Consider the following 20,397-nt stretch of genomic DNA (forward strand, 5'->3'; position numbering starts at 1 on the left):
CGTAAAAATAAAGGTTGATGGAATAATGTTTCAGTATCTCTAAAAAGCTTCACAGTAGTTCAGTTCTTTAAAAAAAGGAACCTATTTCTCATTCACAAAATTCCTCCAGACAATACCAGCCCCTCAACTTACCCCATACAAACCTACAACAAAAATGCCCCAAATAGGAACGGCTCTCATCTGTTTCCTGCAGCCCAGTCTCTGTAATTTGGGTCTCGCTAATCAGTCGCTGAGTCAGCAATATTTTCCCTTCAGTTTTTAATAATTCAATAACCCACTTTACCACCATTGATCAGATTGGCCACGTGATTGATACAAATTTAGCTTGTTAAGATCACAGAACTTCATACGAAGATTACAAGCTGCAGTATATATGACCATTCAGTGTTTGATCAGGAACTTTTGATTTTTAAGAATCACTTCAATATAATTAAGCTTAAATCAACCAAAAAACCCAAAACAACTCTGGAAATCCCTGCGTCATCATTCCAGTTTCCCCATAGCGCCATTTTGTTTTTCCACGCAGCTTAATACTGACCTCAAGCCATAAAAATAATAATGAGAATTCCTATAATTTTCTTTCTTAAAGAAAATATGGAGATGCATTTGCTGTCCAGAAATCAATAACCCCATCAGGGAAACACAAACAGACTTCACTTACCTGCCAGGTGCCAAGTTGAGCAAACTCCCTCAGCGTCATCTGGTTTCTCAGCCGGTCACACGTGGGATCAAATTTGCTTACGATCAGGACTGGCTCCCAAGCTGCAGCTTTTCTGAACATCCATGGAGAAGCTATTTTTCTTTTTCTCACAGACTTAATCATCAGCAAGGATATAGAAAAATCCATGCGTGTGCAACCCCCGGCCCTTACAGCATTGACTGGGGTGCTGAGAGTGGCATTTCTCTTCTCCTGGCTGATCAGGAAATTTCCCGGGAATGTGTAAAAAAGGACTCAGTCTCCTGCCTATTTAGAGTTGAGCAGAACGCTCTTAAACAGTAAAACCATGGTAGCAAACCCCCAAAAGCAGGCGTCATTTGGAAGGAGTGGACTTCACTGGAGACATGCATGAAGTTCACTGCCAAGTAGCAAGTAGCAGGATGATTTCTTTTTTGAGCTCAGGAAACCGGCCAGGCTACCCTGACATGTTATGATGCAGACAATCTGGAGCATGTGGAAGTCTGCAGAGTGGATCCAAAAAATATCCCATCTGTCGAAAGAGCTTCTTAGCAGAAGCAATGGCCTTTAACCTCTCCAATCCTACTCAAGTCTTAAGGGAAATTAGTCTAATGGTCTTTATTGACAGTATTCTCCACTGAACCGTGTTCCACTTCACAAATAGAATATGCAAAGTGATCAACCGTTTTGCCTTAATTTGGCCCAGGAGGTGAATTCCCTCTCACCTCTAAGGAAATTGCTGTCTTATTGGCTGAGGATGGCAGCATATCAAAAAGAGTGAGAAACAATTTGCCTCTGAAATGCGAATAAAAATAAAATCAGGGTGTAGAGCAAGTGGGAGAATCCAACCACAGCAGTGAGTGCACAGTGTATCCTAACTTTGTGCATGTCCATTATAGGTAAACGATGGTCAGCAGTGGCCAATCTTTAGATGGTGGAATTCCAGCGATTCTAATTTCTATCTTCATGCATTTCGGTATTTTTCAGTTTTCACAATCAGCTTATGTTATAAACAGAAAAAAAAATCGCTTTTATGCAGACTTTATTTTTTGAGTAGTTTCTGTCGTATAAAAGAATCCAGCCCCTTGCTGAGGCGCATGCTTGTCGAGACGATGACCCTGCCTGTGCTTTGCTCCCGGCAGGTTCTCCCCAGGACATCGCGGCCGTGAGAAGCCAAGCAGCCCTTCAGAATATGAGGAATTCGCGGTTGATGGCCCAGAACGCAGGCATGATGGGAATGGGTCCCTCCCAGAACCCAGGGACAGTGGCCACGGCAGCTGCCCCGTCGGAGATGGGCCTGGCCCCTTACAGCTCCACCCCTACCAGCCAGCCAGGAGTGTACAGTATGAGCACAGGCATGACCCAAATGCTGCAGCACCCAAACCAAAGCGGCCTGAGCATGGCACACAACCCCGCCCCGGGGCCGAGGCCGCCTGCCTCTGGGCAGGGGGTCGGGATGGTCAGTGGTTTTGGGCAGAGCATGCTGGTGAACTCGGCCATCCCCCAGCAGCACCAGCAAATGAAAGGGCCAGTGGGCCAGGCCTTGCCGAGACCCCAGGGCCCACCGAGGCTGCAGAACCTCATGGGAGCGGTGCAGCAGGGCGCACAGAGCTGGCCGCAGAGGGGCCTGCAGGGGCTGCCCGGGAGGACTAGTGGAGAGCTGGGGGCATTCAACAATGGTGCCAGCTACCCACTTGCGGCTGGCCAGCCACGGCTGAGCAAGCAGCACTTCCCGCAGGGCCTGAGCCAGGTGGTGGATGCTAACACGGGCGCAGTGAGAACCCTCAATCCGGCCGCCATGGGCCGGCAGATGATGCCCCCGCTCCCAGGGCAGCCAGGCGCCGGCCAGGCCCGGCCCATGGTCATGTCTGGCCTGAGCCAGGGCATCCCTGGCATGCCAGCGTTCAGCCAGGCCCCAGCACAGCAGCAGATGCCCGGCGGCAGCTTTGCCACGAACAGCCAGAGCCAAGGCTACGAACGGAATCCGCCCCCGGATTTGTCCTACGGCTACAGCGGCGAAGCCGCCGGGGCTGCCTTCCCGGGGCTCCCGGACAGCACCGACCTGGTGGACTCCATCATCAAAGGGGGGCAGGGCGACGAGTGGATGCAGGAGCTGGACGAATTGTTTGGAAACCCCTAGTCACGGGGAACCCCCAGAGCCACGATTCCGGTGGTCAAAGCTTAAACCACAAAAAGAAACAGGATGTCACCCATCCTTGTTTTTTTGTTTTTTTGACCCACGTAAACTGAGCAAAACTACAGCTGGCTGACGGGAAGACAGGCGCCGATCCACCGCCCTGTGGGCCTCCTTCCACCTGATTCTCACACCGCCACCGTCCAGACGCCGTGCAGACCCTGCTGCCAGAGAGGGGGCCGCCCCAGGGCAGGTGGGGCACCGAGTGAAGCCCCTCTGCCAGGCGCGCCCTGGGGCCACCGGGCCCAGCGTGAGCTGCTCCGGCCAGGGGACTGCTGTGCAGCCGGGACCGGCAGCCCCTCCTGGCCCAGGGCCGGAGACCGCAGGTTTGGAGACATAAGAGACAGAGCCCCGGACCCCCAGAGCCGCACCGTGGCTGCTGGCGGGTAGCGGGCCAGCGCACTGTGGGTCCGCGAGGCGCTCGGCTCGGGCAGGAGCCGCGTCGGGCTGCGTGGCCGCTGCGCTGTTTGAAGGGTCGACACGAAGAGCAGGACATGTCACGGGGACACAGCAAAGGCTCCTTGAGGCCCATCTGCTGCCGTGCAATGACCCTTCACGAGGAGAACCAAGAAGGCTTGGAGAAGGGTCCGTCCAGCAGTCCGGGAGGCCCTGCAAGAGGGACCACAGCGGCCCTCACTTGGGATGGGGCTGGAGCCCCCGGGGCCGGGACTCTGCTGCCGCACCTGGCCGTGGCATCCAAGACTGAGGCCGCGGGGCCGAGTTCCCGGCCAGGTGTGCCAGCCTGGCTGCCCCTCCCTTCCCCTCCAGCCCCACGGCCTGCACTTTCCTCACAGACTATCCAAGAAGAGATGAAGCCTTTGTCTTTAGGGAGCCTGGGCAGGGCCAGAATAAATGCAAGAAGAACTTAGACAAGGCGGGAGACGCAAAGGCAGCGCTGGGTTGTCTTTCAGGATCGGGCAAAGCTGAGTGAATCGCACCCACCTGGAGCTCGGCAGGCGGCTCTGGTGCGCGTGGAGGATTAACACGGAGCCGCCCGGGGTCCTGCTGGGGTCTCAGGCTCTGGATCTCCTTGGACAACCCAAAATCAGCCTCACCCTTCCATGGAGAGACAAATCTAAAGCCCGGAGAGAGGGGCAGAACTGACCAGTCAGTCGCTTCACCTACACATTTTGACGATGAACAGGAGGCAGACACGGAGGGGCCAAGCAGTCCGCTGCAGAGCTTCAAGGACAGCTGTTCTCTCTGGAACTCACTCAAATCCACCTAAAGCAAAATCCGTCGGCTGGGACCAACCTCCGTGCCCTGATCCCATAATCAGCGAGGCCATCTCGTCCTGGCCTCCTGTCCCGTCCCGTCCCGTGGGGTGTCGACTGTCCTGAGCGGAGTCACTTCCTCTCCCTGCCCCTCCCATCACACGACCCACCACGCCAGAGCCCGGCCTCAACGCCGGCCTGGCCTCCTCTCTGGGAAAGTCCCAAGAAGGGGTGTTGGGATGGAAAGGGGGGGGTGAGGGAGGGGGCCGGGGACAGGCAGACACTGCCTTGACCTGCCCGCCATGTCCCAAGGTTATAGGTCTCCTGAGCGAGGGCAGAGGAGGCCAGGCAGGTGCAGCGGGCAGCGGCGCGGCTGCCGCTGGGAAGAGCTGGTGGCAGGTGACTCCCTGCGGGGGGCGCTGCCACCAGGGGAGCAGAAGAAAACCAAAAAAGAAAAGTGAAGACACAGACTACGTCATTACCTTTTTCTGAAAGGTGCAGGAAATAAAGATAAAAGCAATGATGAGAAACTGGAGGTGGCCGATGGAGCGGGAGGGGGCTCCGCTATCTTTCAAAAGCTTCCTCCAAGTGCTTCATACTGGGACCAACTCTAGGAAGAGGTAGATTTTAATAAGGTTGTTTTTGTTTTGGTTTTGTTTTTTCTATGGTGCTGATGTATATGTAATGTCGAAAAAAAAGTTATTTGTAAATAAGTTTTTACAATACTGCAGATATCACTGGGTCTACTATCTGTAAAAAATATACATATAAATATATATATACTGTTTGTTTAAAAATAGAGTATTTTTATTTCCTTCCTTAACTCATCATCACAGCAGTGGTATTGCACTTCAGGAGACATCTAATTACTAATTTGTACTGTATGACCGACGGCAACTTGCTCCATTTTATTCAGATTTTCTAGTTTTCTGTTTTTATTTTGTACATTGAGCATTGCTTATTTCCTTTTAAGAAATGTACAGAATTCTGAAATGTAGAGATGAAGTGATGTTGACATACCACTTTTAAAGAAAAAAAAACAATAAAAGATCCTTATCTGAAGCTATCCAAAGTAGAGTTCATTTGAGGGTTATCGCTGGTTCTCCAGCCTTAATTACGCAGACATCTCATGCCCGGGTTTTCATTGATTAACTGCAGTTCTTGTCGCAACATTTTGATATCATTATTTAAATGTTTATTTAACAGTTGCGATCCCTCAGCCATCCCCAGCCTTTTGAATTCAGCCTCACAACGAAAGCTTCCCAGGCCTGCGGTCAGAAGGACGTGGCGGTGGGAAGAGGAGAGTCGGCATGAAAGGGACACGCTGAGGTCCTCGTGCAGCTTCAGGACCGTAACGATCCAACTTCCAACCGGTGCGTTCAGAGGACTTGGAAAACTGATACACAATCTTGTATTCAAAAAAGAAAAACCAGGGACTGTATGGGGGGCAGTGATGCGGCCGTCTCCCACCCCGCAGTGGACACTGTCCATGCACAACCCCTGTGCCCGCTCCCCCAGCCCAGGCGCGCGGCTTTGAGGGGGGCAGGCAGGCCTGGCTCCGCACCGCCGAAAGTGTGAGATGTTGAAGGTCCCCAGGTTGACCTTAGCCGGGAGCGGGAAAGCCCAGAACGCTCACCCCAGGGTGGGGTGCCCGGCCCTCCGCAGGGTCCTGAGAGGCTGGGGCTTGGCCAGAAGTTGCCCCTTGCTGGGCTTCTTGCCTTCTCCCTCCTGGGGGCTCCTCTCCTGTCTCCCCGCTCCCCGGGGCCCTTTGCTCAGGAATCCTGCGCCGAGGCCGAGCCCCCCCACCCACCCCACCCCCGCCGGAGCCCTGGCCCTGGACTCCCACCAAGAAGAGTTAGAAGCGTCAGGAAGCAGCACATTTCCAAACTGGGTTGAGCAGATATAGGGGCCATGAAAGCATGAAAAAGTCATCAATGACAGACCTAAAACAAGGGGGAACTGTAACGCATACAGCCTGAGGGAAGCACGCATGGACTGAGGAAGAGGAGGCCCCCAATTCACATAGGCTGTGATTCCGACACCCCACAAACCACCCAGAGAGAGCCCCAGGCAGGGCCGAGACCCCGGGATGCACAGGCAGGAGCAGAACCACTTGGGCAGGAAGGGGTGGGGGGGAGGCCTCAGAGGGAAAGGAGCCGCCTCCCGGGATAATGGAAACCACGAGCCTGCGCTCCCCAGGAAGACTCAGCCCAGGTGGGGGGGGGGGGTGCCGGGCCCTCTGGAGGAGCTGCCCAGCCTGTGGCGTTCTCCCGCGGAAGATGCTTCTGGAGAAAACGGGTGGAGAACGGTGGCTCCGTAGCTGTCGTTAGCAGCGTGTCTCCACCACACCCGCCACGTCCAGCCCCAGGAGGCCTGTCTGTTTCCTTCCTTGCCTGTTTTCTCTCTCGCTTTCCCCTTTCAGTTCTCGCCTCTATTCTCCTTTTTGTTGTTAAGTTCTAAAGTCCGCTCCCTCGCTGGTGTCATGCGGACCAGCCTCCCGACTCCTGGCTCGCGGCAAGCAACAGGTGGAGGCAGCGACCACATGCCTGGGCCCAAGCCCCGACCCCCAGGACTGCTGGGGGCAGGCGAATGCCGGGCTCTGGTCGTACCTGGACCCCAAGTCAGTGCCCAACCCAGACAGCTGCCAAGACCCCGGTTCTAGGTTTGCACTTCCTTCAGGGTTTGAAGCTTTACGCCATGAAAAGTTTCAAATAACCAGAAAAGGCGGAGGAGGCAGCGTGCCTACAGGACAGCCCCTCCGGCCAGGTCTCAGCTCTGCTGAGACTTGGCCTCCCTCCTTCACACACGTCTTTTGTGCATCTCCAGCCTCCTCTCAACTCACAACCCCAAGATCCAGGCTGCCCCTCCCTGACCACAGTATCGTTACAGCACCCGACACGGTTAACGTGAGGCCCCCAACACGGTCACCTTTGCCCTGTGTTCAAATCACCCCAAGTGACTGCCACCCTGTTTATTTCTAGCCAGGGCTGGATTGACCCCCCACCACACACATCGCCATTGGGTATTTAGGGTTCTTAAGACACTGAAAAGTTCTCCTCTGCCCCTTTTTTCATGACATTGACTTTTTGAGGCAATGAATCCAATTGCCAAAAATAAAATCAATTTACTAATACACATCAGAGCATACGGCAAAGCGGAAACGCGGTCCTCTGGCCAGCTGGTTTGCTCCCTGGAGCCATGTCAGGGAACGGAAATAAGCAAGCGGCACCTCGGGCCAACAGTCCACACCAAGGCAGCAGCTCCTGTGATGCGGATGGTTCAAAGCACAAAGCTGCTGACGGCGTACATTGTTCAAACTCTGTGTATTTATCATTTACGTCTTTAAACAATTCCAATTTAGAAGCAAACTAGACACTGTTTGAAAATCCTCAAATGTAAGATTTGGAAAGTTGGGCTTTGTTGCCACTTTCCTAGGATCTGATTATCTGGCCGTGCCTTGGGATCGAAGCTGTGTGTTGTTGCAATGTAGGAAACACAACGTCACCACCCGAGTCACCCCAGCTCTTTGGAATAGTAAAAAGTGAAAAGACCAGAGGATCACGGCACTGATGAGTATTAGCCCCACTTTACCCAAGAGAAAACTGAGGCAGAGGTCTGGGGAGTATAGGGAGAGGTCAGCCCCCCAGGCTCTGGACCCCGCCCTCTGTGCCTCTCCACCTCTGCTGATGAGGTGCCTGGTCCAGAGTCAAACTCTCGGCGAGGAGGGAATTGGACTCGCATCTGAACACCCCATTCCCAGATCAACGTGCGCTCAGTGTGCCCTGGGACTGGAAGCGCTGCTGTTTGGGGTGTAGGCGCAGGTCCCCCCTACTCTTCTGGAAGCATGAGTACTTACTGGCCTTTATTTCTCTTTATTATTCACAGCCTTTGTAATGTCCTGTGTACACACACACACACACACACACACACACACGGCTGATAAACAGCTTTGAAAGATGCCCACACCGGAGTCTAGGCCGTGCGCCTTTCTCTGGGAAATCTGACAGTGTTGTTTTCGTGATGTTAAAATATGTTCTCTATGCTCGAAACGCCGTTTCCATAAGGCCCCTGCAGAGGATGAGGTCGACCTCATTTTGCAGAGCAAGAAAGTGAACCGAGGTTGTCTGTGTGGTGCCGGCCAACGACCGTGCTCCAGGTCACCACAGCCGCCTGCTTAAACCCCGCCAGACACGGGAGGCGCAGGGCACCAGCCCAGGCCCCACCAGACACGGGAGGTGCAAGAAAATAAAACTTTGCTTTTTTTTTTTTTTTTAAAGATTTATTTATTTATTTATTTATTTATTTATTTGTTTGTTTGTTTGTTTATACAAGCACTGGGTACAGTCAGAAGCGCGGGAGGGCGAGAGAATTCACCAGAGCCAGAGCGGGGAGCAGAGCAGGCAGAAGGACCGAAGGACACTGCTGAGGGGAGCAGCGGGTGGCAGGAGAGGTCTGCGCGCCATGTGGGACCCTCCTCCGGTGGCCGGGGAGCAGCCGGGGATCGAACTAGCGCTGCAGAGGCCGGGGGCAGCCTCACAACCCAGCGCTCAACCGCTGCGCCACTGGGGAGGCCTAACTTTGCTTTTTTTAATTGAAGCAGAATCCCCATAAAACCTTCAGGGTAAAACAGCTTCTGCGCATCAAGGAGCAAGGGAGGCGGAATCAGAAGGACCTCTTCAGTTTCTTGGCAACGTCGAGGTCCAGGTATTCATCCAGAAGGCTGTTGGCAATGCCCAGGGCACCTAGGAGGGTCATCAAGGCCAAAACCCCCAGACTCCACCGGAAGCACGTGATCCTGCGGGGCAGACACAGGGGAGCAGCTGACATTCTAGGCCACAGCAAAGCGCTGCACCTGGGTGGCTGCCCAGCATCCTCAGTGCCCACAGCACCCATGACCTCTGCCATCTGAAGACTGGGACTCGTCACACAAGCTACAAGGGACGCCTGGCCACAGAGTTAATTGATTCATTTGGACAGTCAAGGATTAGCAAGGCTGGGCAGGGTGATCTGCTTGGTAACTTCTTGGAAGCATTGCAGAATTTTGGCAAGGAGTGGAAGATGCTGGAAACGGCACATCTGGAGCGTGGTTTCCTGTTTGCAGTTTCCGGTCTCACCTCCTTGTACATGATCTGGTGAGACTTGGCCCACGGCCACATGGGTCACTTTTACGATCACACCAGCCCTGCTACAAACACACTCTGGGCAGGACACAAGGGCAGGCTCCAGCCGGCTATTTGTGCCCAGACGCCAGATTGTGGGTTCTCCTTACCTCTTTTTAGCAGCTTCTGAATAACCCCAGAAGTACTCGTGACGGGCATACATGTACACCAGGCCCAGGCCAGAAGCGAAAACTAGAGGAGGTAGAACAGAGACGACACGGAATAGGAGGCAGTCTCTCAATGTGTGAAAACTGAACATACTCACAAAACATTTATCAAAAGACTTGTGTCCAGAAGACACAGAGAACTCTGACAAATCAATCATGAAAAGCAACTTTATTTTTCAAATGGGCAAAATATTTAAATAGCTAACTCACATAGGAAGATATATAAATGCACCTATAACATAAGCACATGACAAACTTGACTGCATTCTCCATCAGCAAATTACAGCTGAAAACCACGATGTCATTATTGTACAGCCCCTGCGCCTCCCCCAGTGGCTTGAGTCTAAAAAGACTGACAGGGGCCTCCCTGGTGGCGCAGCGGTTGAGTGCTGGGCTGCAAAGCTGCCCGTAGCCTCTGCAGCTCCAGTTCCATCCCCGGCCGCCTGTGAGGGTCCCACATGGCGCGCAGACCTCTCCTGCCGCCCGCTGCTCCCCTCAGCAGTGTACTTCGGTCCTTCTGCCTGTTCTGCTCCCTGCTCTGGCTCTGGTGAATTCTCTCACCCTCCAGTGCTTGTATAAATAAATAAATAAAGCTTAAAAATAAATAAATAAATAAATAAATAAATAAATAAATAAATAAATAAATAAGACTGACAGGCAGAGCGCTGGTGAACCAGGAACCGCTCACATTATTGGTGGGGATGCAAAATGAATGGGCTGGGGCAGCAGGGAGGGAGGAAGCCGCCCAGGAGGCGGTGAGGGATAGTGAGGGATGGGCAGGTGCCTGGGCTGGGGCCTGAGGGTGAGAATGGCCAGCAGGAGTCAGCAGGTGGGAAGCTTCTGAGCATGCCTGGTGGTGAAACGCCCCACCCGGGAGTAACTCCCCAAGGCCTGCTGGGACGCATCCGGGGCAGTGAGTTGGTGACTTAGTTCACATGAGAAAGAAGAATAAAACCAGATAACCCAGAAACCCTTCCTGCCGGGCAGTCGGCCTTGTCCCGCCCATCACTGTGAAACCCAGCAGCAGAGAAGGCAGGCTACCAAGAGGCCCTCACCTTCTTAGCCGCCAATGCCTCTCACCTGACAAGGAACAACGGCTTTTTTTCCACGCCCTCCAGGGACAAAAACGGTGAGTTGGGATAAAGTTAAGACTTTCTGTAAGGGAAGTTTTATCTGAATTTCCTTCCGTGACAGTCAAAACTGCGAGAAAGAAGGGGCTGTCTTTGAAACAGCTGGGGAGTGTTTGTTTAAATTGTGGCAACCAAGTGTCCGACCCAGAACAGGCAATGAGCTTATCAGAAAGAAAATGGGGTAAAATTTCTCCAACTAAGGAAGGTGAGCTGGTCTGACCCCCTGTCGAGGGGCAGGGGGAGTCTGGGGGTGCCCTCAGTTCACTAGGATACCCTTACCAAATAGAAAGGGGTATTTGGGGGGTATTTGGGATACCCCTTACCAAGAAGTTGTAGGATTGCTACATATAACAAAAGAACTATGTCCTTGGTAGCCTTCAGTATATGAATTGTGGGGTGAGTATCTAGGGACCCTGCTCCATCCCTGAAGGCTAGCTTTCTCCTAGGTTGGCAAAACTGAAGTCTGATAAGTCACTGAACCTCTCTGCACTTGAGGTTGTTCCCCTGTTAAGTAGGAACATGGACCCTCGTAGGAAGGCTGCTGGTCCTGTAAGAGCTACTTAATGTGTAAAACTTAAAAGCACACAGGTGCATAATCAGTGCCCAGTAAACCTTAGCTCTCACGATGAGAGTGGCTGTTCATTCTGTGTTCTGTCCTGCAGGAAATCAGAATTAGGGTAGCAGCTTTGAAGACAACACTCACATAGTCTGTATCCTGGTGTGCCCAGCTTAGAGTTTGTTCCACAGTTTTTCAAAATTACTGAATTAAATTGGAATGAAGCCACATTAGTCTGTCAGCACACAGTGCCCTTGAGCACACAGATGTGGATTCTTCTGTTTTAAACAATTTCCAGGATCAGCAGACACGTGGCTTCATATCTACTCTTTTTTTTTTAAGATTTATTTGTTTATGCATATAAGAGCTGGGGTACAGGCCAGAGATGCAGGGGGTGAGAGGATTCACTAGAGACAAAGTGGGGAACAGAACAGGCAGACTGACTGAAATACACTGCTGAGGGGAGCAGCGGGGAGACAGGAGGGGTCTACTGCGCCATGTTGGTCACCTCCCTGGCCAGGGATCAAACTTGTGCTGCAGTGACTGCGGATAGCTTCATAGGTTGCGTCTTAACCCCTCGCGCCACCAGGGAGGCCCCTTCATATCTACTCTTAGTAGTTCTGAGGACCATAGTCACCATTAGCACTGAGTTGACAGTATTTTAAAATTACCTTGGTTGAAATACCATCCAGCTATCCACAGTGTGACCAGGAACACCGGGTAAAACTCCACGCAGTTTTGCCTGCAGGAAAAAATTAAGACATGGGTTATTTTATGAGAAAATTTTACTCTAGAACAATGAGTTTTATTCTAGAGGTAAATGTTCAATCTTTTCTTACAAAAATAATATAGGAGTTTACATCAAGAACTTAAATCTCCTGTCAGGTAAAATGAGTCTTCCCAAAGAGGACTCAGACTGTTAACCTCCAAGAGGGCCAGGAACCCCTCTCCTCTGAGCCAGTGGCCGGTGCTCGCAATGAATCGTGGCAGTTTTCCAAACACAGGCTTCAAGATGTCCTGATTCCGAGCCTAAAGATCATTTGGTGTCTTATCTAAAGAATCCAAAAAATAACACAATTGATCCTAAATGGATTTCTCCCTCCACATCCCCTCCTATCCATTGCCTTCCAATTGACTTACTGAGCACATTAAAATATGATCTTTAAATCATTCCCCTAAAACCTTCGTGAGAAAGCGACTGAGCACAGTTCAGTCCCGTCTTGCAGAGGCAAAAGGTAAAGCCATGAGGCCGAGCCCACTGCACTTTGCAGAGAAAGTGCAACCACGTCTCCTCCAGATTCCAAAGCTCTGTCCTACCATCGAGTCAGGTTGCCACTATTCATAGAAGACGCTGAAGGAAATCTTGACGCTATTTTAAGCAGAAGGGAATAGTTCTCTGAGAACTATAATTAATTCATCTGCACCTAGCCAAGGGAAAAAATGAATTATGCTCATCCTCCCCTCTGAATGGCACCCCCGGTGATCCTGGCCCGGTTGGCGACGCCCTTGGCTGGCAATATCACAGCCACCAAGTGCTTTGACTTGTAATGAAGTCTTGAGGTGATCCGAGTAGAAGAGTCACGGCCTGCAGAATTCTACATGATCCTGCGACCTTAGATGGGCCTTCAAGCTTGAGTACTTAAGCTTATGAGGCACTTGACCCAGAAATTGTTGATTCTGTCTCTTGAAGACCCGAGTCCTCTAGCCCAGTCACTGTGAGTGATTTTGTTTAATTAAAAAATGTGTTTTCCTTTGTTTTTGTAACAAAGATGACAACACAGAAGTTCCCGAATGTCCCGCCACCCACAGACAACCAAGTGCACAGGGCCTCAAGGAGCAGTTCCCTCTGAAATACAGAACCTGGCTGAGTGACTCCTAGCAAGGGGGCGGGTAAGAAAATACCCTCACTGAACAGGCAGGAGATACACTAACCAGAGACACCACCCCCAGCCCAGCTTCCTGCAGCTGGAAGGAATCCTCAGCTCCCAGCTTCGCTCTGAGTAATAGCTTGGATTGCACATCTGGATTGCCACCTGAGGACCAGGTTCCCCCAAATACCTAGCCCTCAACAAGCATGCACCCACGGGAGCCACAGGACCAGAGCAAGCCAAGAAGCAGTTCCTAAGAAACACCCACTGCCCAGCCGTCCCTATCGGGGTAAATCCACACTTGACAAGCTGCTGCCTGGGGGTTCAACTTAGCCTGAAACCAATGGAGTAACAATTTAGAATTTGAACCGCAGAGGATCTTTTTCTTTGAGGGTACCATCACGTTTCTAAAATCCTAGGAAGATGTCATCTTCTATCACACAGACTTGCTAGAGTAAAAATTGGACCCCAGTAATACAGAAGGATGAAAACATAATTTTGTAATTATTGGGATACTTTAATGTGTGTACTTTTGGACTTGAAGGCCTTCAGGTTATTTAAGGAAATTTGATAGCTTGGATTCTGATATTAAATCAAGTCCTAAAAGTGGGTGTCAGGTTGCAGTCCCCATGAACGAGGGAGGAAACTGGCTTTGTTCATCCCCAGCCCCTGCGTCCTGTCCCCCCCAACTTAGCCTCAGAGTCCCCAGGAAGTTTACTGAAGTTCTTGAAAGTGCTTTACATTAACGAAGTGTCTGCTGTGTGACTCTCCAATATTTCGTTGTATCGTTCTTACTCTGCTACACGTAATTCTCTCAAAATCCCCCCATTTTTGTTGAAAATGCCTGTATTTCTCCCTTTCTCAAGGCTGCGTATGTAACCACATCTTCTTCATCCAACCATCAAGCACCCTGACTTATCCAGACTGATTCAAGACATAAGTGAAAAACCCAGATAGTCCCACAATCACTAAAGAAATTCAATCCCATAGTCTAAATTTTTTCCACAAGAAAAAGCATCAGCTCCAGGTCATTTAACAAGCAAATTCTCTCAACTCTGAAGGAACACACTCTTCCACTCTTATTAAATTTCTCTGAGAAAAAAAATTCTCTACTCATTCTGTGAGACGAGTGTATTCTTGATATAAAAGGAGTCAAGGACCCCACAAGAGAGGAAACCACAGGCCAGCCTCACCCAAGAACACGGGGACGAGCCCCGGAGCGCCCCAGGAGCCAAGCGCTGCGTGAATGGGGATGTGTTTTAGAGCCGAGCTGCGGGGTGGAGTAGTCTTGCCGCAGACTCACGGTATTTGTGGAGGAACATTCTGTGTGGGCCTGAGGAGGCCAGAACAGGGAGAGCAACACGCTGAGGGCACACATGGCACGAGGCCGGCCCAGCTGCGGTGTCTGCCTTTAGGAAATGGGTCCTGAGCAGAGGATCACGCTGCCCGGCCTCAGTTCTCGAGAGCAAAGGAAGAAAGGAAGACAGGCACGGAGAGCGCACCTCATCCAGCTTGAGGCTGCTGAACCCTCTGACTGAGGCACCCCATCTGGAGGCAGGGTCTGGCCCTCCCCAGATGCTAGCCTCCTCGGCAGGTGCTCTGAACTGCTCGGGTAGGTGGAGTGTTCCCACGCCGGGAGATGTCAGGCTTCAAGGGCCCTAGGGAGGGTCCTGGACTGGCACGGTGCTTAGTTCTAGGGGGCCTCTGCTCCGCACCCCTTCCTCCGTCAGAACATGTGGACATGGCAGGTGCGGGGACCCAGAGGCTCAGGAGCGTTACTTACTGTGCACGGAATATTCTCTCAAACTCTGGTGACCCAGAGACGGCAGGGGCTGTGATTTTGTACTTTAATCTTGCTTTTCCTACATGCAAAGCAAAGTAACCTGCAAGCAAAGAGGAACTGATGTTAAAAATGTGGCACCTCTATAGAGCAGACACACTACAGTGGGGGGCGGCAGGAAGAGAAGAGGGATCTGGGTCAGAAAAAGTGGGTGGGAATTGTGTGGGGAATATAACCAAAACGAAAATGCATACATTATACAAAAATGAAAAATGATGTAAGATTTATATAAAATAAAATTATTTAAAAAATAATGTGGCACCTCACTGTTCATTAGGAGAGTACATTTAAACCACAGTGAGGTGCCACTACCCACCTACTAAATGCTTAAAACTAAAGACAGGCGAGGTTGTGAGAGTGATTGGAACATTCTCGCACCGCTGGCGGGAACCTGAAAGCACAACCATTTAGAAAACCGTCCGCAAGGAATTTCTCAATTAGACGTACTTGGACTATGTGACTCAGTTATTCCACTTGAGGGCATCTCCCCAAGAGAAATGAAATCGCGGGCACCCAGAGACTCCATGCAAATGTTCACAATCGATTTGTTTGTAACCGCTAAGGTTAGGAAAGACTCTGTGGTAGCTAATTTTATGTGTCAGCTGGGCTAAGCCACAGTGACCAGTCTAGATATTGCTGTGAAGGTGATTTTTAGATGTGATTAACATTTGTATCCATAGACTTGGAAAAAAAGATTATTCTGGTTAATGTGGGTGGGCCTCATCCAATCAGTTGAAGGTCTTAAAAGACTGAGGTGGCCCAGAGGAAGGAATTCTGTCTGCAAACTAAAGAGGCTTCGTTAATTTGCTGGAGCTTCCAGCCTTCTAGAACTTCCTTTAATTTCAGACTTGCCAGCCCCTACAACTGCATGAACCAATTTCTTAAAGTGTGTGTGTGTGTGGGGGGGGTTCTATTGGTTCTGTTTATGTGGGGCACCCTGACTAACACAGATGTCTATGAACAAGTGAGCTGGTTTGGTCTACGTGGTGCATTCATACAACGGGTGATCACTCGACAATAAACAGGAATGAACTACCCATACGTGAACAGCTTAGATGAATCTCAGAAAAACTATGCTGAATGAAAGATACAAAAAAAAGTTTACTGTATACTTTCATTTAAATAGAATTCTTAAAAATGCAAATGAGGGCCTCCCTGATGGCGCAGGGGTTAAATTAAAGTCTCAGCTTTATCAAGTTATCGCCAGCCACTGCAGCCTGAGTTCGCTCCCCGGCCAGGGAGCTGACCCACATGGCCCAGCAGACCTCTCCTGTCTCCCCACTGCTCCCCTCAGCAGTGTTTTCTGTAGATCTGCCTCTTCTGCTCCCCTCTCTGCCTCTGGTGGAACCTCTCACCACCCACCACATCTGGCCTGCACCTCAGTTCTTGTGTGCATAAATAAATAAAAATGAATCTTGAAAAGAGTATTTTTTAAAAATGTAAATGAATCTATAGGGACATAAAGCAGGTCCATGGTTCCCTGGAGATGAGGAAGACCAAAAACAAGTGTTGCTGAGGATGTGAGGATCCCTTGTGCACTGTTGGCGGGAATGAGGACTGTTTTCCAGTCCCACTGGAAAACAATATAAAGTATCCTCAGAACATTCAAAATAGACTTATCATACGATCTAGCAAGTCCACACATAGGTATCTGTCTGAAGAATAGGAAAACACTAACTCTGAAAGACACATGCACCCCTATGCTCATTACAGCACTATTAACAAGAGCCAATATGTGGAGACAACCTCACCGTCCAAGGATGTTCAAGACCAGTGGATTAAGATGTGGTCTATATTATATTCCGTGGAATACTACTCAGCTGTAAAAGAGAAAAGGAAATCTTGCCATATGTGGCAACGTGGGGGAACTGGAAGGAAATTGTATTAAGCGAAATAAGTTAGAAGGAGAAAGACAAATACATGATTTGATTTTACTCAAATATGGAATGCAAAGAGGGAAAAAAAAAAAAACAAAGGAACAGACCAAACCAAAACAAATTCTTAGAATGACACTAGAACTGAGGTTACCAGGGGGTTCAGGCAGGTGGGAGGGAAGGGTGGAGGAGGCCCCACGGACTGTGGTCGGGGTGATTGATGCTTTGGTGGCGGGGGTGGTGGTAACATACATTTGAAAAGGTGCCAGCCTGCATCCCTAAAACACACCATTGGACACCGGCATCACCTCAGTAAAAAGAACCTTCTTTTGTTCTAGGCCAGGGTGTGCGTGTCTCCCTGGGGGTCCACACTTCCCTACTCACTTTTGGTTATTGTTTCTGAATAAACCCATTTTGCTGGTGAAATAATCAAACCACAAAATGTGTGCCAGATGGTCTAATATTTTTGCACGTTCACTAACCAGACTAGCTAGAGAAACACTGAGCGGGCGTGCCTCAGGCCCGGGCTATCCCGTCCCTGCCACTCCCCAGCCCACAGCCCAGCCCTGCTTCCCAGTGCCAGCCCACTTGCGTCTTAGTAAGGAGTAAGCAGCCTCGCTCACCAGTGCCCCCCTCCTGTCATTATGTCAGGTCACCTGGTAGCTGCGATCAGGTGAACTGAGCCTCTGTGACCTCCCTCCTGGGAAAAAGCCTCAGTTTAACCAAACAATGCAGATACTGAACCGTCCTAGTGAGAGGCTTTAAAATTTAGAATGAGTTTTTTAGCTGAATCTCATACTTTGCCAGGAGATCTTTTCAACCTGATAATCATACGTGCCACTGGCAGTTTATTTAAGAAAACACTTTAAGGAAAATGGAATGGAGAAATCGCAGCCCTGGCCGAGGACAGGACAGTGTGCCTTGGGGACACACCGAGCTCGAGCTCACACCCAGGTCCGCTCTGGGTCAGGGTGCTCCCGGGCTCCTGGGACTGGCTGGGGCCCGACCACCCGCAGGCAGAATCTCTGAGCTCCTGGAACCACCTTGCCCCCAGGGGAACAACTCCTGGGCAGTTCTGCCTGTCCCCAGGGGCCTGGGTCCGAGCCTGCGCAGACTGGGCTCTGAGGAACACCAAGGCCACCAACAAGTACCCAGTAAGTGTGAAACACAACACCCCACCTCCCTCCCTCTACCACATACACCCCAACACACACCACGTCTATCAAACACACACGCACCACGCACACATACCACCTGCACCAAATGCACACAGCACACATCACATGCCTCACACAACACATACTTCACACACCTCACAACTCTCCCCCACCCCCCCCTACACACACACACTGCCTGGGACTCTTACTTTGCTGACAGGCAGAAAGGACAGAGACGGCAGCCAGCAAGACTGAATGCCCAGCCATCTTTCAACGGGACTCGCTGGCACCCGGAACTATTTGCAGAAATCCCGGGGACGATAACAAGCTGACCTTCCTTATAAGTAAACAAAGCTGGGTAGGAAGCTAAAAAAAAAAAAAAGCCACTGAAAGTGCGGGTGACCTTTGCTCTGGAACAGGCCTGGAAGGCCTCCTGCAGCTGCGCCTGCACTGAGACCCTCTTCTTGCACACCTCAGCCCCCTCCCCAACTCCAAGGCCCTGCTGAGACCTTTCTCACCTCCAGAGGAAAAAGTGAGGGGTTGAAAGCATTTCCTTAACCCCACTGAGATTTATTTTTTTTTAAGTTTAGTTTTTTATTTATACAAGAGCAGGGGTACAGGCCAGATGTGTGGGAGGGGGAGAGGATTCACCAGAGACAGAGCGGGGAACAGAACAGGCAGACTGATGAAATACACTGCTGAGGGGAGCAGCGGGCGAGACAGGAGAGATTTGCTCGCCATGTGGGTTGCTCGGCAGCCGGCGGGGATCGAACTCGTGCTGCAGAGGCTGCGGACAGCTTCATAGCGCTGCGCTCAACCACCTGCACCATCGGGGAGGCCCCCCACTGAGGTTTAAATGCCAATTTAAATGGATTCTGGCTTTGTTCCCATAAAAGGCAGACCCAGGATCTGAACCCAAGTCCGCAGCTGTCTCCTGTGGCAAGCTGTTCCACTGTCGCCTTCACCCACTGTGGTCTCACTTTAAAAACAAGACCAAAATACTAGGGTCTGTGTTCTGAGAAGGAAGAGGGCACCAGAGGAAATAAGAGAGGCAATATTTAAATCACCCTCAGCTGGGCCCAGGGCCCCGCCACAATCAGAAAATGTCCCCGGTGGGCCTCCCCGGTGGCACAGCAGTTGAGCGCTGGGCTGTGAAGCCGCCCGCAGCCTCTGCAGTGCCAGTTCCATGCCTGGCCCCTGGCGAGGGTCCCACATGGCGTTCAGACCTCTCCTGCTGCCCGCTGCTCCCCTCAGCAGTGTATTTCGTCGGTCTGCCTGTCCTGTTCCCCGCTCTGGCTCTGGTGAATTCTCTCACCCTCCCACGCTTCTGACTGTACCCAGTGCTTGTATAAGTAAATCAATAAATCCTTAAAAGAAAAAAGAAAAGAAAATGTCCCCAGCAAGAACAGTCCCTCCCACAGCGGGTCTTGGGTCTTCCAGAACCTTTCATCACTCTATGTCCCCTCTGTCAACACCAGCCTTTTGCTCCTAAAGATGTAGATTCCCACAAAACAAAGTTGGTGCCCCCCCCTCGCCCGATCCCCACCCCAGCTGACATGGAGGGAGCCCCTCACACAGGCCCTTGCCTGGACACTTCATGAGGACACAGCCTTGGGCAGGACACCTCCACTCTCTGAGCCTCAGTTTGACCAGAGGGGCTGGTGAATGCTAACGGAAATTTAGAGGAACAGGGCCTCTCGGAGGCTGGAGTGAGTAACGTGCACAAAGCACTTCATGTAGCACGTGGCACCTGAAGACGTGTTCTCCGTCTTTGTTAAATAAGCACATAAAGGATTAGGAAAGTACTTAGCATATAACGGACCTCCTGTCAAAGGTAGACTTTTTCAGGCAGAAAGCTGCCTCTCGAGCAAATACACAATGAAAGCACATCAAAGGTTTTATTGGGTCCATTAAGGAGAGGAGCTGTACAACATTTTAACTAGAAACACACACAAAACTCAACTAAGCAAAATTTAAAGATCTGATTGACTTTATTCAGCAGTTCATAAATCGGGCCGCATCCAGTTCACAGAGATACAGGAGACAGGACGGAGCACAGGGGAGCTGCACAAAGCGATGGGCTTTTACAGGCCCGAGGGAGCAGAACAAGGAAGCCACACCAGGCAAAAAGCTGGCGGTTCTTGCAAGGTCACCTTCATTTTGGGGGTGGCGGAGTCTGACTTAACTGGCCAGAGGTTCCTGATTATCTGCTTCAAGGAGACTTTGGGGACATGGGGCTTAGCATAAGTGGCTCCATTTTGGGCCTGCATATCTTGCTTTTAACACAAAGGAGTAAAGCATGCCAAGATTAATTTACAAACTCAGTGAGTCCTCGCCTGACATTACTGACAGGTTCTAGGAAACTGCGACTTACAGCAAAACGGGGAATAAAGAAACCAGGGCCCCCAGAGGCCTCAGCAGGAGTTACGTGCCTATGGCAGATTTCTAACCACGAAAACATCACCCAGCTTCTTAGTGAAGATCCCAAACATGCCTAACAACCAACACTCATTTGTGTTCACTCCTGCTTATCCCAGGCTAGGGTGGAGGGCGGAGGGTCCT

General features: G+C 50.9%; 2 protein-coding genes across 3 annotated transcripts in view; one reads left to right on the forward strand and one right to left on the reverse strand.

Annotated features, from left to right (window-relative positions):
- The window catches only part of MAML3 (mastermind like transcriptional coactivator 3), a 339,406-nt gene extending 334,141 nt beyond the window's left edge, over window positions 1-5,265 (forward strand). Inside the window, exon 5 of the mRNA XM_037496361.2 lies at window positions 1,819-5,265. Coding sequence (XP_037352258.2) covers window positions 1,819-2,816 — 998 coding nt within the window. The 3' untranslated portion in view covers window positions 2,817-5,265. The remainder of the gene's footprint in view (window positions 1-1,818) is intronic.
- Window positions 5,266-8,403: 3,138 nt separating this feature from the next.
- On the reverse strand, window positions 8,404-18,166 carry MGST2 (microsomal glutathione S-transferase 2). 2 transcript variants are annotated; one of them, XM_037497102.2, is made up of 5 exons: window positions 18,045-18,166; window positions 14,748-14,847; window positions 11,768-11,838; window positions 9,354-9,435; window positions 8,404-8,879 (listed from the first exon to the last, which is right to left on the reverse strand). In XM_037497102.2, exons 1-5 carry the CDS (start codon window positions 18,100-18,102, stop codon window positions 8,747-8,749), a joined length of 444 nt encoding a protein of 147 aa, XP_037352999.1. In that variant the 5' UTR covers window positions 18,103-18,166; the 3' UTR covers window positions 8,404-8,746. The 2 variants fall into 2 exon arrangements, with proteins under 2 accessions (XP_037352999.1, XP_037353000.1); XM_037497103.1 differs by lacking the exons at window positions 8,404-8,879; window positions 11,768-11,838 and having other exon boundaries at window positions 9,360-9,435.
- Window positions 18,167-20,397: the final 2,231 nt, after the last annotated feature.

The sequence above is a fragment of the Talpa occidentalis genome, unplaced genomic scaffold (assembly GCF_014898055.3).
Source record: "Talpa occidentalis isolate TD23 unplaced genomic scaffold, MPIMG_talOcc4v2.1 talOcc4.8, whole genome shotgun sequence".
In the NCBI taxonomy this organism is placed as follows: domain Eukaryota; kingdom Metazoa; phylum Chordata; class Mammalia; order Eulipotyphla; family Talpidae; genus Talpa; species Talpa occidentalis.